The sequence below is a fragment of the Annulohypoxylon maeteangense genome, assembly GCF_022496945.1.
Source record: "Annulohypoxylon maeteangense strain CBS 123835 unplaced genomic scaffold GGS22scaffold_3, whole genome shotgun sequence".
In the NCBI taxonomy this organism is placed as follows: Eukaryota; Fungi; Ascomycota; class Sordariomycetes; order Xylariales; family Hypoxylaceae; genus Annulohypoxylon; species Annulohypoxylon maeteangense.
In genome coordinates, this window is record NW_025953250.1 from 2,533,486 (window position 1) to 2,549,470 (window position 15,985).

General features: G+C 47.2%; 2 protein-coding genes across 2 annotated transcripts; both read left to right on the plus strand.

Annotated features, from left to right (window-relative positions):
* Positions 1-8,410: 8,410 nt before the first annotated feature.
* Positions 8,411-10,044, plus strand: GGS22DRAFT_155934 (uncharacterized protein). Its single transcript, XM_047960291.1, has 3 exons — positions 8,411-8,788; positions 8,851-9,386; positions 9,445-10,044. The coding sequence occupies exons 1-3, from the start codon at positions 8,608-8,610 to the stop codon at positions 9,580-9,582; spliced, it is 855 nt and encodes a 284-aa protein (XP_047822294.1). The 5' UTR covers positions 8,411-8,607; the 3' UTR covers positions 9,583-10,044.
* Positions 10,045-12,295: 2,251 nt separating this feature from the next.
* GGS22DRAFT_97601 (NADH:ubiquinone oxidoreductase complex I intermediate-associated protein 30) lies at positions 12,296-13,694 on the plus strand. Its single transcript, XM_047968585.1, has 2 exons — positions 12,296-12,524; positions 12,613-13,694. The coding sequence occupies exons 1-2, from the start codon at positions 12,481-12,483 to the stop codon at positions 13,067-13,069; spliced, it is 501 nt and encodes a 166-aa protein (XP_047822295.1). The 5' UTR covers positions 12,296-12,480; the 3' UTR covers positions 13,070-13,694.
* The last annotated feature ends 2,291 nt before the right edge of the window (positions 13,695-15,985 follow it).

Sequence of the window (15,985 nt, forward strand, 5' to 3'; positions counted from 1 at the left end):
GTTCTGGGCGAAGCTCGGGATAAGGAGAAGCCGTCTGCTAACGTGCACCATCGTGATAAAACTGCAACTATACCTTTTCATACACTACCGGATTACGTAGTTCGCAATTCCCTATCTCCAATGGGATCTGGAAAATGGGATCTGAAAAATTAGCCGTTGACGGGCTGAATCGATCGCCTTGCCTAGTCGCATATCCGCAAATAGAAATTGAGTTGCGCGATGACCAAGCGGATGCTAGAAGAATTAGCTCGAGATTGCCGCAAATTACTAACAGCCGCATAGGCTATCTCGATTGTTATGTTTAGTATTACTCTCGGTTGCGATAAGGATCTTGGTATAGCAAGCAGCTAGGATAGATATGGATGGAAATGTAAGACTGAAGGTGAGGGTATGAAGAATTAATTCGGGGTACGATAGCGCAATCCGCTAGATCAAGAGAGGGGAAGAATGCTGCGATCTCATAGGAGAATAACAAGGTGCTGTCCTCAGCCCTATGGCGAAAGAGCCATGCGTGTGAGCGGCGACACCGAAGACCAAGACCCGCCACTATTAACTGCTGCTAGCTGCTAACGGAAGGGCTCGTTGATCTCCGCAAGGTGCAAGGTGCAAGGTGCGAACAGTGTAAGGAGTAGAAAGTTTAGCGCGTGCATGTACTGTGAGCCCTTGTCCCCCCCGTAGTGCAACGGATTCCACTATACATCTAGTACATACTATACTAGATACGCATAATACGTCGAATGAGGGGATCCGCGGCAAATATCGCATCGATGAGTAATAATAATGTACGGTTCACCGTACTAGTTGTTCTGCGTCGCATCGAGTGCGTTTCGTGCGTCACTTAATTTACTATCAGACCGCTACAACATTTTAGCGTCGTCCGCAGTTCTACACGTATACGGCCGGTTACACGATCGTTATCGCCGCTACCCCGTATCGTATCGCCTTCGACTCGCTATTCCGCGTCGCTACCGCTGCGGGGACGGCGTGGGACAAGGAGCAAAGAGATAGGGGTTAGCAGGTTCGCGGGTTGGCGGGTTGACGCCATCGCAGGTAACTTTTTGCGACGATGTCTCCTCCCCAGATGCTCCCCTCAACCGGGATACACGCAAATTGGACAGCGCAACAAAAAATTCTAGACTTGCGATCTGGTGATATCACCTATCGGACCATCGATACGATAGTCAATATTCGGGGTTTGAATTACCTAGACCGATATCCCTTGGGAACTCCCCGAAAGCGCATAATGTACCTTGCGCTATGGGTGAATGGGTGAACCGATGTGCCTGATGCTTACTTACATATGATTAGTAGCAACGGCAATAATGTGCGGATGTCATCTCAGCCCTATGAAGGGCAGAGGACAGCTTTGGAGAGAAGACAGATGGGTAAGACGGATTAGGTTAAATCGGTAAGAAATCCAAGTGTACGTAAGTACCTTATTGCTCATACATATTACATAGATTGTTACCTGCAACTTCCTGTACATAGTAGCAGTGGACCCAGCAGTCCAGCAGGATCTATGTAGCGATGTATTATTACAGCGGCGGTGGTGGTGGTGTGATGCTGGAAAGAACTGGGGTTCCTAATTAGCCCTCGGACGGGATTGGTCTTGGCGCGACCCAAGACCACAGGCACGGGTTCACTCAGCACCCACTCAGAATCGTTCATGACTGCCGAAAAGAGGGTAAGAACCTTCCAAACTTCCCACGATACGACTACGTATACTTTAAGGGGTCTAGCTCCAACGGACGTACATAAGTAGTTATGTATTGTACTTGCATACTATATATGTATGTACATTAGGTGCCAATTCATGTAGGGTATTTATGTTGGTATAATTATGTGTATTTTTAATTTGATACCACCTCACAACCTGTCCGTAGGAATCCATGTGGATCGTTCGGGACCGTGTAAAAATGAATCATACCTACCAGACCTTGGGACCTATTGTATGCCGCGCGATGCGTTGAATTTGTGTTCATCGAGGCGCTACGCTCGAGGCTGCGTAGGACGATCGGGAGACTAGTCGACTTAGTGACTAACATCTAGCATCACCTTTAAGGCGTATCTGCCTGTGTCGCATCGTATCCATCGGTTTACTTAGTTGGGTATACAGTGACATGCTAGGTAAATAATGACTCTTTAGCGACGAGTTCTAGTTACATGGATGTGGTATGTTATGGGTTATGTAGTACAGAATCGGTTCTGTCGTGTGTTTGAATACGGCATACGATTAACGTTGACATAGGCGTGGCATCATGAAGACGTTGTGTCTTATTGTGGTATCGTGTCGCTGTAATAGAAATAAAACCACTGAAGCGAATTAATAAAGATAATAATAAAAAGAGTACAGGTAAAAAAGTACAGTACATACAGAGATTTGGTCAGGGATAATAGACTTTTTGAATTAGAGATTACCAGAAACGGCAAAAGGTCGAATTCTTATTGCACCCTGCCACTTTCCTAAAAGGTGTAATTAGCCCATATTAAACTAGCTGCCGCCTTACGTATCGTACCTTTGTACCCTGGATAGATTTAAAAGATCCATTTCTAGGCGCTCAAGGTTACCCGTATAGCGGATATTCAGCGGTGGATAGATTAAAGATTAGTGGGCTTGATAAACGTAGGCTTCCGCCAAAACCACGTTAAACCCGTGCCTAGGGCAATCTGGGCTATGTAACAGCGATCTAGTGCTAAAGTATCCATCAACATCTATTCCTATCCACGCTTTATGAAATCACAACTCGATGGGGAGCCAGGGTTTCGACTACATCGTATATCGCGTCCCAATCACTAAATACATAGCTGGTCGAGTTTTGGAATCCAAGCAAAGCCCCAAGACAATACCCAAGACCGCCCAAGACACGCATCCAATTTGCGTGGACCAGAGGCGATAGATGAAAAAGACGCAGGGGTTACAGGGTCGACCATTATGTGAGCCTTTTAATTCTCTCACCATACTTTTACAGTACTGTAGTATATCCATGTCTCGTCGCGTGGCATGAATTATATGTCCTACCTTTGGAAGATTGCCTCCCAGGCAAACCATTGCGTGGGTCGTACATCGCATCTGCTACAGCGTGCGGTACATACATAAGTCTAGGTAACCAGATAGCTTGGGGAAATATGGGGGCCATTTTGCTGTCATCCTATCAAATCTCGGGACGCGGAGTGATTTCAAACAGGACTTTGGTTAGTGATCTGCAAAAAGGATTCCTTCGAGTGTTAGGACCCTCGATGAAATTCGGATAGAATTGGAAAAGGCTATGTGGAGGAAGAGTCTGTGCCCTCGATAGAGATCGCTTTCGCTGAAGCTAACAGACCAATTCGAACCATGTTACTTATCTTTCCGATCGTCCAAAGTCAGCTGTACGTCGATCCTATTAACTAAAGTCCTATATCCCAACTGATCATCTATGTAACTAACCAGGTAACTTATCTAGATACCTAGGTATCTAATAGATATCGATGAACTAGCGTCGGCACCTTTCTCGCCGTATTTGCTGGTTTCATATCCGCCACCCGCTCATGGCTTCCTAACTCTGGGGGGAGACGCGCGTTGAGCGATGCTGAGACGTGGGCTTCAGGGCGGGGGATTGCTCACACACACCTACACCCGGAGATTTCGGGAGCCTAGACGTTTCCCTTTAACATGAGCCAAGTAGTGTCGATCCCGCATGCGAAGCACGCAGCAGGTAGGGTCGTTATATGCAGAGCGTAGGGCTATCTAACATGTTTCCTAATCCGGCTAGGGTGGCTTTTCTTCAACATTTCGAGCTCATGCATGCTAAGATTACCAACCAGTCGCATGAAGCCTCTATCTATCTGCGACTACGGCTCCGAGAAATTCAGGGGGCATTCTCATCGGTTATTAAAATAAGGGGGTTCAGCTGAGATCGACGATTGAGATGAAGAGTATCATAGTCTAAAACGTGGAGAAGCCGAGCAGTTGTTTACCTTTCCCAGCAGTCTCACCAAGGTACAGTACTTCCCTCCTTCATCCGAAGTTGCGCTCGTTGGTAGGTACCTACCTATTCCCCAGAATATGTGGACTGCTTAGTATATCTGCAGGAAGAATTCAACTAGACGAGGCGGGTGGGAGTGACTTAGGTGGGATCTCACATGGCTTGTCCTGACTGAGATCGTTGGTAACGGTTGTGACCTGAGCGAGCTCTCTGATTTGCTATCCTGCCAGCGTTCCTGCTATGTGAGACGCACCTTGTACATGTACCTGCCGCCGCTGTAATGGCCTCCGCAGAAGGGGGAGGGTTCTTGGCGAGTGAGAACCTTAAAACCCTTCCACGTTGGCTCGAGGACCCGAAGTAGTGGATGGCTTATGTTGTGCCGTTACCTGCGGAAGGGTAGTGTCAGCAAGCACCAGCACGCGATTTGCCGGTTCTTTGGGAAAAAATCCAAGCTTCTCGCGTCAGCACCCAACCTCGGTAGGTAGGGATTCAGGTAGTTGAATCAGTAATCGTATGTGCGCGTGAAGATTTGAGATATCCTGATATTATATCCACAACTCTTAAAACCGACACTAAATGCAATGGAATCCATGCTGCGGCTTTAGGATTAAGATTAACCTAACATTGCGCTAATATTACCCCGGAATGGGTCAACAGACGTTAAGTTAACAATGAAACATTATGGGGACGAGGGGGTTATTGAGACAGGGAGTAGTTGGGAAATATTGAAGATAGGATCAATCATGCGAGAGAAAGCCTATTAACGCAGCGATCGCGATTTGAATAGACTGTTTATGTATATTTTTGGACGTAATGCAATTCAGGTGGCAACACAGCATATAATCCATATGCAATGTACGGCAGCTCGGCAGCGGACCGGGTGTTCGTGGCTGTCAAAAGCTTAGCACAAGGCTGGCGCCAGCAAAGTTAATGGAAAACGAACATCGGTCCTATTTTCCCGTACCCCGATTATATGCTAGGTATGGTTATGGGTTATTGGGAATAACGGATGATTGAATATAGAACAAGCTAAGAGGCAATAGGAAAAGGTTGACGTAAAAAGACGATGTTGTAGTTATCTGTGGAGGTATATGTTGGCTGATCATAAGGTGGAAATGAATTGATGCTGGTTGTTGCGAAGAGACCAATACGTAGTACAAAGCAATTGTCTGAGCAAGCCATGTGGCATATGCATGGATCCCATTATCTATGGCTTAAGTTGATCAAGTTGACCTAACGAGGCTGAGAATAGGTACACCATGGGAAAAAAGGGGGGCGATCTTCATTGGTGCTCGAGCCAAGACGGCGTCGGAAGAATACCTTGGAGAACGCAGCCGACCATTTGAAATCTCAAGTCTCAGCCCTGAAATAATACCCCTGTCATTCGTCGAAGATTCGAAGGTGTGTGTGTTAGAAAGAAATCTGAGACCACGAGGTTTATTGTGGCTCGTTAGGAATGCTACCGCCGACTTTTCGGACTTGTCCGAGTTGTCCGGTTAGCCATACACACCATAACCGCCACGATAATTATACTGTGCTATGTATGTGTGAGTAGACCTGAATATCTCTTCCGGATAGAACATCCAATTCTCATGGCGCCTGAAATCACGAGTAGTTGACTTCTAATTTTGACATCTCGCGCCCTAATGATCGATATGATTTGTCACAATATGAGTTTGTGGGGACCAGGCACACTTTTAGAAAAGACCCTGCAGAAGATCAAATAGAAGGAAGAAGACTCTTTCGAAAAAGGTATGATGTTATTGATAAGATCTGGGGTCTACTGCCCACGATGTTACTATATCGGCGCCATTCAGTCCTACTAGTCAGGCAGGTGAATAGACTAGTGAATGTTTTTTCTCTGGTTGGTAGTGAGTGATGATGAATTGATAGAGCCGAAAATGATTGACCTGGAGTGCTTGAGGCAAGCTGGGGTGGTTTATTCGAGAAGGATATTCGAAGTCTTACTAGCAGACTAGTAGCCCTAGAAGGGGGGAGTTGGTAGCCAATCAGAAGAGTTAAACTAGCTTTGTAATGGTCGCACACCAAAAATAGTATCATTAGAAAGCACGTGCGAATCAGAAAGAGGGTCTTTAATCGCTAGTCCCCTAGACTTTCCTAGCTAAGGTCCGCCTTTTCCACTGTTACTTCCACACTTCCACTTCCGTTTTTGCTTCTACCAATATCTTCCACCTTCCCATTCCCATTCACCATTTTCTATTTGCTGGGGGCCAAAAATATCGTACAGGAAAAAAACAGATTCATAGCCCGAAAAACGCCAACCCCTTTTTATCGTCTTACCGCTTTACCGCTTTACGTAAGGCGCTTTTGGCGGATTTCTAGCAGTTTATGTGGCATTTCACAGATCTTGATCGCTTGGCGTCTTACCGAACATCATTCCGAAATGTCTAAGCCTCCCTTCCATGCATGATTCTCGAAGGACTGGAGACCAACCGTCTGGAAACACCACAAGCCACGGCCTTGGATTCTTCATGGAATGCCGTCTGCCTATTTCGTTGGCTACGAGAGAACTTCCATGCCAGGGAGACTTCGTATACCTACCTACTGTTCGGGCCGTATCGCTCCAACTGAACAATAAAACGCCTCTGTACTCAGATTTCGGATTTCAGTTTCACCTCATAGCTAAAAATATGAGTCTGAAATGATGAACGCCGTATTCAGCTTGGTGATGACTCGGTATGTCCTATCTACGGCTTTTCAAACGCTTTCGCATCCGGTACAATCACCTGATGTCTACACAGCCTACGCCGAAGAGTGTTGGTACGTTAGTAGGTAGGCATGTTGCGTAGAGATGTATAAGTATAAAAATGTTAGGCGGGTAGTGATGACGACAACAATCATGAATGATATGATGTCCGTCGGGACTCGGAAATCGGGACACGGCCATGATTGTCCATGTGTTTGTGTTCCCATGATAATTTTATGCCGCTAATCATTTCTAGGATTAGCAATTCAGCGCGCATTATAGCTATCAAAGACAGCAACGGATATACACAAATATCCTATTTGACTTTTATGTATCTGCCGTCCCGCTTTCACTCCCGTCAAAGGATCAAAGTATAAATATACATAAGTGAGGCATGGATGTAAAGCGAAAGGCGAGAGAGATAGCTCCGAGTTTAGAAAAGGTCCTACACTACTGCTGTTATGTATCCCGTCACTGCCCGTGCAATCCATCCAAAGCTGGTCTGCGAGTGGTCCGAGTACGCAATGAACTCGCAGACTTGCCGACTCATTTGACACTAATTAGACTCATCGTAGAAATTGTTCAATGAGAATCCATCATGGCTTTAGCCCTAGCGCAACAAAACTCCAGAAATTCAAATACCAGCGCTGGAGTGCGACATTGATCCAGCAAATGACCCTGTCTATCCGTTCAACTTCGCCCTGAGCTAAAATATTTAAAATACCTGAGTCCTATGATAATAGCGACTAGTACCTAGCTTTCAAAGAGAAACAATTAACCTACGTACCTACCTACCTGTTAAGGTTAATTTCATTCAATCAATTGCTCAATCTTTTACATATGTAAAATTCACTAGAATGAACTCTAAAGATCATTTTCCTCGTACTAGTTAGTCCATTCGTAAAATCCATCATTTCTAGCGAATAAAAATGAGTAGGCTAATAAAACCTTCTATGTTAGTGCCTAGCCAGCCCTATGACTAGGCGTATTTACAGGGGGCTCTAGGGGAGCTAGCGACGCTGCTTTTAAAGTAGTAAATCCAAAGGGCGTTACCTCGTAAGGTTAGGCTGGTACTTTGTATTTGGATCGCAAAATTCGGGCAAATTTAGTAAAAGGCCAGTAGTCGCTGCTGCGCAAATGTCTCCCCCTCCTCTAACCCCTGCTCACAGCTCCTCTCGAAGAGGTACAGTACATCCATCATTGTTCTTTAAAATATCACACCCCTCTTTTCCAATTGAACCCCTGTCTGTTCCGCACATGTTCTTCCACCATAGTACATACCGCCCGTACCGTCGTACCCGTTCCACCAGGGACATGGATCGCCCGCTACCTCTTACCTCTTCTACCCTTCCATACCTTCCCTCGGATTTGAGGCGTAGTTGTCTCTCGCACTGGCCCCAGTCTGTCCCCAGTCCCCAGTCCCAAGCGGAAGCTACAACACACACACCCCCCCTTACACTTTTCCTACCACCCCAAACGAGGTTGCAATGAAAGAGCGGACTGCATGTAGGCCCTCCTCGCATTTGAATGCCCTGTCCAAAAGCTGTGCATCCATGCCTGCATGGAGCGTGGAAAGTATATACTATGTACGTAGATACGTATCTACGTACCTACGTACATCCGTACCTCTTGGACCGGGTTCGACGAGGATGGGGTCCTTTCTCCAGCTCGAACGCGGCTTCGATGGCTGAACGGACCTGACCTTCAACTTGTATATATTAGATTCCTTCCTCCCGCCTCAAGAAAGTTATGTGTCCCACCACATCTCGATTCGATAAGTATTTCAAGGAAACTTCAAACAAAGTGAATATTCACTAGTTCGACTGTTCCCGCCTTCCACTTGCTAGACCAAACCCTCGTGTTATAGATAGCTTCGAGCTTTATATAAATACGGGTCTCCCCCAGACTTTGGAACTTGTTCCTTTATATCACAACATGTACGCGATGTCTCAACACCAATATTCATATCCCGCGGCCCCCGCGCCGCGGCAGTATTCAGCACACGGAACGAGTAGCGCATTCTCAAGCTCCGCCAACCCTGATGAGGACTGGACCAAGATCTCGGATCTCGCTGAGCGCCGGAGGATACAGAACCGGATTGCTCAACGCAACTACCGTATGTTCAGCCTTAGCTTAGAATCTCCCCCATTGGCAGGGTAGTCCTAACAGTATCTGTAGGCAAGAAGTTGAAGAGACGTCTGGAAGACCTCGAGAGGCGCGCAGGAACTTCGGACGACGCGTCCTCCCCCACCGGAAGTGATAAGCAGTCGCCATCTAACAACCGGACTACCAAGAAGACGAGCTCTTCCAAGACGCAGAAGTCAACCCCTCAGAAGCCGGTACAACCTCCTCAGTTCACCCCGCCTATGAACCACGACGATGAGATCCTGTTCGGCCACACATACGACGACAGGGAACGGTCACACTCGCCATCGTTCATCGGATACTCGGCCTATCCTCCACCGGACGAGATGACAGTCCTCGCTCCTTACAACGCGGCACAACCGTACCACCACCCGATAACTACCAGCGAGGGCTACCCCAACTATATGGCATCAGCCGTGCCATGTACCCTCCCTCCTATGACACACTTCAACGATGCCATCAAGAGGGAAACGTACCCCCCTGAAGAGTCCATGTCGTATGTGAGCTACGGCTTCGTGCCTGGGATGGATGTCCACGCACAAAATTCGTACGACCACTCGAACCCTCATGTGAGTCATGTGCGCGCTTACTCCCGCCGAGAACCACGTAGCTGATCGGTGTCGCTAGACCCCACCGCTTTCACACTCGTACGACCACTCGGCCAACGGGTCTGAGTCCGGCTACGACTACCCGACTACGCCGCTCTCGATGCCCGGGTCCCCCGGCCTAGGGCATCAACAGCAGCAGCAGCCGCACCAACGGTGATAGGCCGCGAATAGAAGCGACGAAAAGGAAACAGAGGCCACGGTAGCGAGGGAGAGAACCTGATGCAATTGGGCATGGGTAACTGGCATCGGACGGACAAAGAGGCAGCATGGATTGGAATCACGCGATTGGGACGGGTTACGATTTCAAACCTCGGGAATGACTGGCGCGAGATACCACGCACTCGGGACGAAAGGGATTCGTCTTTTGTTTTTATTTTTTCAGGTGCATATAGTCTAGGTTTTGAGGAATATCCGGGCTAAGCGTGGTGTTGTTTATTATTACTGTGTTTTGTCTTTTTTATTATTGCTTGGGGTATTCTTTGAGAGAAGGGGACTCTTGTGGGAATAACCGTTAGATGAAGCATTACAGGGCTCTCCCGAGCTAAGATAGCGATACAGTGGAGTGAGATCGACACGAATCGATTTCATTTTCATGAATTTCAGGACTTTTCAAAACGTATCTACCTACTGCCCCAACCTTCGTAGCTGTGTTGTCTTTTCCCATCGTTTTTTTTTATCACATGGTCCATTGTTTTTTCCCGTGCCACATTGTTATGCCCCAAATACCCGACGGCACGATAAAATGTTGGTGGGAATGCGGCAGGCGCGGGACTCTTGCGCCTTTGTACTAATCTCATTTTTTCCACTTTACATGAGACCCGACTCCACGACCGAGGTCGTATTGAGAAGGCCGTTATCGATTTTACTACATGTTGTTGGTGTTATCGATATTACGGTTCACACGTCACGGCAGTGATGAAGAAAAAAGACCGTTGGAACCGGGGTATCATAGGATAACCAACGACAAGAGGCTCCCTGAGGTCATGCCAAGGCGATCTGGACGTGAGACCCGGCAATAGGTGGTAGGCAATTCATTACGACGAATTTAGAAAGTTCCGAATTTCGCAAATGCACTCCTCGGATCGCACAGACTATGTAACAAAACTAACCTTTAAAGATTTAATGTTGAGAAGGATAAATTGGGGACCTAACCACGAAAAGTCGAATGTTGTTCGATATCCATTTCTGCCCTTTCTGTCTCTATTAGCTTCGCCAGCATTATTAGTCTGCCGGCTTAGGAGCCAACGCCAAGCCAAAAGATCCATCGAATAAACTTGAATAAAGGGGTCGCGGGATGTCAAATCTTGGTTTCGACCTGCGCAAGCCGCGGGTTTCCTTTTTTACAGTTCGAGTTAACTAATTTGACGTTTATAGAGATGGCGGACCATAGGAAGCTTGGTAGAAACTCCGTCATATAGTGAGGCGCAAACTTTCGTAGCTGGACCGCCGCATGGCCGGGCCCCTTTGCTGTCAATAAACGATATATCATATGAGACCTGGCCCGTACCTGATCGCATTGTGCAAGATGCATCCATCTTTCCCAATGCGCCGTACGCGTGGAGGTTTCGCAACTCGGACTATGGAATTGGTCCGGGGACCGTACGCATGGTCGGCGTGAAGGATGGGGAATGGCGTGCATTTTGAAGACTTTAGGTTCGTCGGAAGGATCTCTACCTCGCAAGGGGGATTTCGAGAATGCGCCGGGTCCCTAAACTCCGACTATCCTCGTAGAATCGGGTTCGGCGGAATAGATCGTTATAGTGTTGTAAGCTGCAGTTGTAATTGGTAATAACATGTGTTTACTGAGTAGATGAGTAGAGCGAAGTGTAGTGAATATTATTAGACTATTAACTGACAAACAATAACTGAATATAACTAAGCATAAAATAGCATCATCGTTAATCGGGCAGACGAATGGTCCGTCTATTCCCACTCACCCGAACTACTGATCTGCCCATGCTTCTGCCTTTCCAGGATAGAGGGATCCGAGACATGTCGGATCGTGCAGTCGTGGTAATTCAGCCGAAGAGGAAGTGCGCGATCATCAGAGGAATTGCCTTCGGCAGTATGTGGTAGCACAGACAATGAAGCGGATAGCAGCATCATCGTACATGATTAAGTCCATACATAAAGGAAAATAAGCAATGGAGATAACAGGGAGATAAGGGTCGGCGACTAGGCTCTCTAAACGGAAGTGATATAGAGTTGACCTCATAGATAAAAGACTAGAAGAGAAAGGTGGCTGATGTGATTCGGAGCCACATTACTCCCTTTGGGTCGGTCGGGTCTTGGTACGGGTACCTAGTACAACTCTATAGCCCCACATTACAAGCTTGTGAGCCTATCGCGGCCAGGGGTTCTTTCCCGACAAGGCGGCTATTCCTAATACATTACACATTACATAGAAAGAGGCACAGACATTACTACATACATACATCGATTATCTCCACAACGTACAACTTCGAAAGTATCCAGTTACATATACCAACATCAATGATATAACATTTGATTTTAACGTTGTCAATGAGGTTAAGGGACTATCTAGCGCATATATTGGAAGATTCGAAGAAAATTCAATTCCGCAGCTTGCTTTCGTTCTTTTCTTCCTAACAACAATTGACGACATTATCAAACGCCACCCGAATACCCGGGTGCACGTTATCTGGGTAGCTCATTTTCACTAAGCAAGGTTACGTTAGCACTGACCTTCAGGGCTCTGCTCCAGTACCGTGGATCTCAAGCTTCAACCGAGCGATGTATGATCTGCTCGAGATTCCCGTCCCGGAGCATGTTGGCCGCTGTCAAATATACAATTTCAGCAGTTGAGAGTCCGTGAGATCTACCTACGCGCTAATTAGCTACCAATATATTTATCTATAATTCTATTCACATATACCTTATCTTTCTCCTGATACTTAGAATTTACCCCTTTTATTGGGTTTATAAAGGGATAGTTTCTTAAAAAGCGCCTATTTTCCAACTTAAATACTGTCACGGGATCGAAAAGACTTATCTGCAGGTTTTGACATTGATCGCGCCTATAAAGTTACTTATCATGGCCACGAGCGAACCTAATTTCTACCTATTTGGCGGATATAAGTGAGTTAGCTCCCATCTTCGAATTCAAAAAATGCCAAGCTTGGCGCTTACCCCTTATCCACCGTTGCTGACATTTACACCATAAAAGGTCATGGAATGAGAACGCGTGGAGCTCCTCGGACGACCGCGTGCGCGGTGGTAAGAGTAGGAGCTACCTAGAGTGCTCGTCAGGCTCGAACATAGTCACATTCCACGGCATGCTGGATATTAAAGTCCTGAAGGGGGCCGGGTTTGCGTCTCAGCGCACCGTTGACCCACAGAATTGGGACCTGTTCGATTATCAGGGGCTCCGGCTTGGCGTCGGTGCCAGCGACGGCAAAAGGTACACACTCGTGCTCAAGGATGAGGTACCTCCTAAGCGCACTGAGGACGTGTATGAAGAAAGCACTGTGAGCTGGGAGTTCGATTTTGTACCTTCAACAGACAGCGAAGTTAGTGTGCGGTGGGAAGACTTTAGGCCTACGTACCGGGGCGTACCGGTACAGGATACGGAGCCTTTGCGCATAGATCGTATCAAGCGGATAGGGATTTTGATGCGAAGGTGAGTCATTGCGATATCTTCCCACGTTCCATGTAGCATGCTTACTGAGTTTTGCATAGTTTCTTCGGCGCACAGGAAGGTCCTTTCAAGCTGGAGCTGAAGTATATCGCGGCGATCGAACCGGAGAATAAACCACCAGAGGCTAACCCAAAAGAATGATCAAATAGCATCTCAAAACTAACTAAGTCGGACCGGGCAGAGTTGAACGAAGTCTACGGGGTAAAGCGGAGTGTCAGTTCCGTCAGTTGTACGATAGGCAAAGGCTCGCCGGATTATGACATGTGGCAAAGGTGCGCTACGTATGTACTATTAGAGGGGATAAGGAATAGGGGGAACTGTAAATAGGTGACAGGTGTATATTGCTGTGGCCATTTCAATCTACGAGCCACGAGAGGCTGAAAAGTTAAGATGAACACCTAGGCATATATCCGCGGAGTTACATCTAGAGACTCGAAGGTTTCTATCTATTCGATTACTTCGGTAAAATTTTGACACGTTTTCAAGAACGAGGTAACACTATATGAAATACTAGGTAGATTTACGTATCACGACAGAACTTTGAACCGGAGAACTCGTAACTACGACTACGAGGCAACCAATAACCTGACCTCTAAGGCATAAAATTTGCCTCCAGAGCAACCTTACTTCTTTGAACCATTTAGATTCCAACCCATTTTCAGAGCCACGCAATATGCGGCTCTTGACGCCGTCCCACCCAAGGCTGCCGGTCAACCCGTATAGATCATACCATAATCTAGGTATCGTATCCCCCGAGCCTCAAAAAGCCAAGTAGCCTAGCGCATAGTTTGCATATGACCCTATACCAAATACTACGTGATAATTCGGTGTCGCAAGGGATAAGGGCAGCGAGGCTTTTTTTCTTTTTCTTTTTTGGCCTTTCTGGCGGTCAAGATAGGTAGTGCGATAGTATGGCGATGAAGTTGAGGCGTCCTATTTTGCCTAAAGGACGTCTAGGTAGGTAGGTGTAAAACGGGTTATGGACATTTGTCAGCAGCCGTGCAGGGACTGCTGACTCACGCCGATTCGTCCGTCGATTATCTCCGTAACGATACCTATTTCACTTTTCCACAATCTCTGGCCCCCAAAATGACCTATCGCGACCTTGATATCAAACGGACATTTTCGAGTGGCCATCAAGTCCCGTCGGTATGACTCTAAACAACCTTGCTAAGGCGAAAACAAGATAGGCCTGGTCACCCTAAACCCCGTAGTTAGCCCCTTCGCCTTTAGGATTTAGGGACTACACGCAAGATCTTGCTGGATGCGCGCCCTTATCGTAGCATACCGACTTCCATACAAGGAAGATAGGTTGCCATGGGTCGACCAACTCGGAAATACATACAGTAGGAAATGTAAAATTTCGAGGTGCAAATCGCATACACACACACTTTTACACACACCTGTCCGACGCCCCGGCCGTTGGATTTGTACGGTACATTCCAGACGAGTGCCCCGCCGGTAGCTGCCGTGACACTGCATAGACGAAGCTGACGGCCTGCGTCCTGGGACCCGTCATATGACCTCGAACGGACGTCCAAAGTCTCTGTAATTCCCGTTGGAAATATCGAGACTGGGTAGCTTCGGCGGAACTATCAATTCCGTTTGTTTTTTTTGATACAATGTCGCTGTTATGATTCCGGGGTGTCGACCTATCTGCAAAAATGCACTACCTATTATGTATGTAGGTGAGGTATGTTTCGTGGATGGACAGATACAGATAGGTAGTGATACTCGTCCAAGCCTACCTGGGTAGGTCGTTCGTCGTCCTACGTTACGAGCCGCTCTGCCTGCTGAATCTACGTACGTGGTAGGTCAATCAGCCCTACCCGAGCGCCCGACGACAACAGCGCGGGAAATGTCGTGCTGCTGATGACCCAGGTACGTATGGAAATGTAAAATGTCCGGGACCTATTCGCCGATCATGCCCCGTCCACATGGGCTGCTACATACTACATAATACGTACATACATATATACATACCTACATACATAACGCACACGCGCATATCACATACCTAAACGTACTTACCTACATGTCTGGCCAAATTATACAGGTACATACATCATGTGCATAAAAGTTCACGTAGCCAAGGTTCTGGCCCGCGTTGAGACCGCCCTCGAAGCGTATATGTATAATACATTGAGTACGAATTAGGTATGCAGCGTATTTAATGCCCGTGGCCATCGAAATGGGGTTAATATCAATATAAAATGAACCCCAAGATCAGCCAAGCCACGCTGGCCGACGCGTTTCGCTACCGGTTCGCTTCTTCTTGGGTGTGTTTGAGGTGTGTGCTGCGGCTTGCATTTGCTGGATGTTACGAGCTGGACCTCATTACGTTAGGTACTAGTTACAAAGGTGATGTATCCGTCTTTCCTCGCCGGTTGACAAGTTGTACTCTGCATTTATTGCCTGTGGGTGCTTGTGTAGCCAGCTGGACTTTATACAGACGTTACACGCAACAGTCCCAACATGTCGGATAGGGGCAACACCACGCGCGCCCCTTGATCTCGGGTTTTCGGCTTGCGGGATATACGCACATAACTTTTCAGTACCTATACATACCTTCTTGTCAACATTTCATTCCATACCAAGCACCAAGGTAGGTAGACAGAAAGCAACCATCGTATAAATCGCGAATACAACTTCTCGTTGGTCCCTACATAAGTCCCATACCTCGCCGAGGCGAAAGTGCCAATCCTTCGGGTCTAAATGCTACTCGGTCAGCTCGGTGTGTGAGCACTACATAGGTATATAAGATGTGCATGCCATCCCAAGTCGAGCCAGTGGCGTCGTTCTCGCAGAGCAGCGAAGAAAGGATACCATACCCACCAGGCCTACATACAAACATACATATCTGACAGGGTAAGCTAACCCGAATACCAAGTTTCCGTCTCCT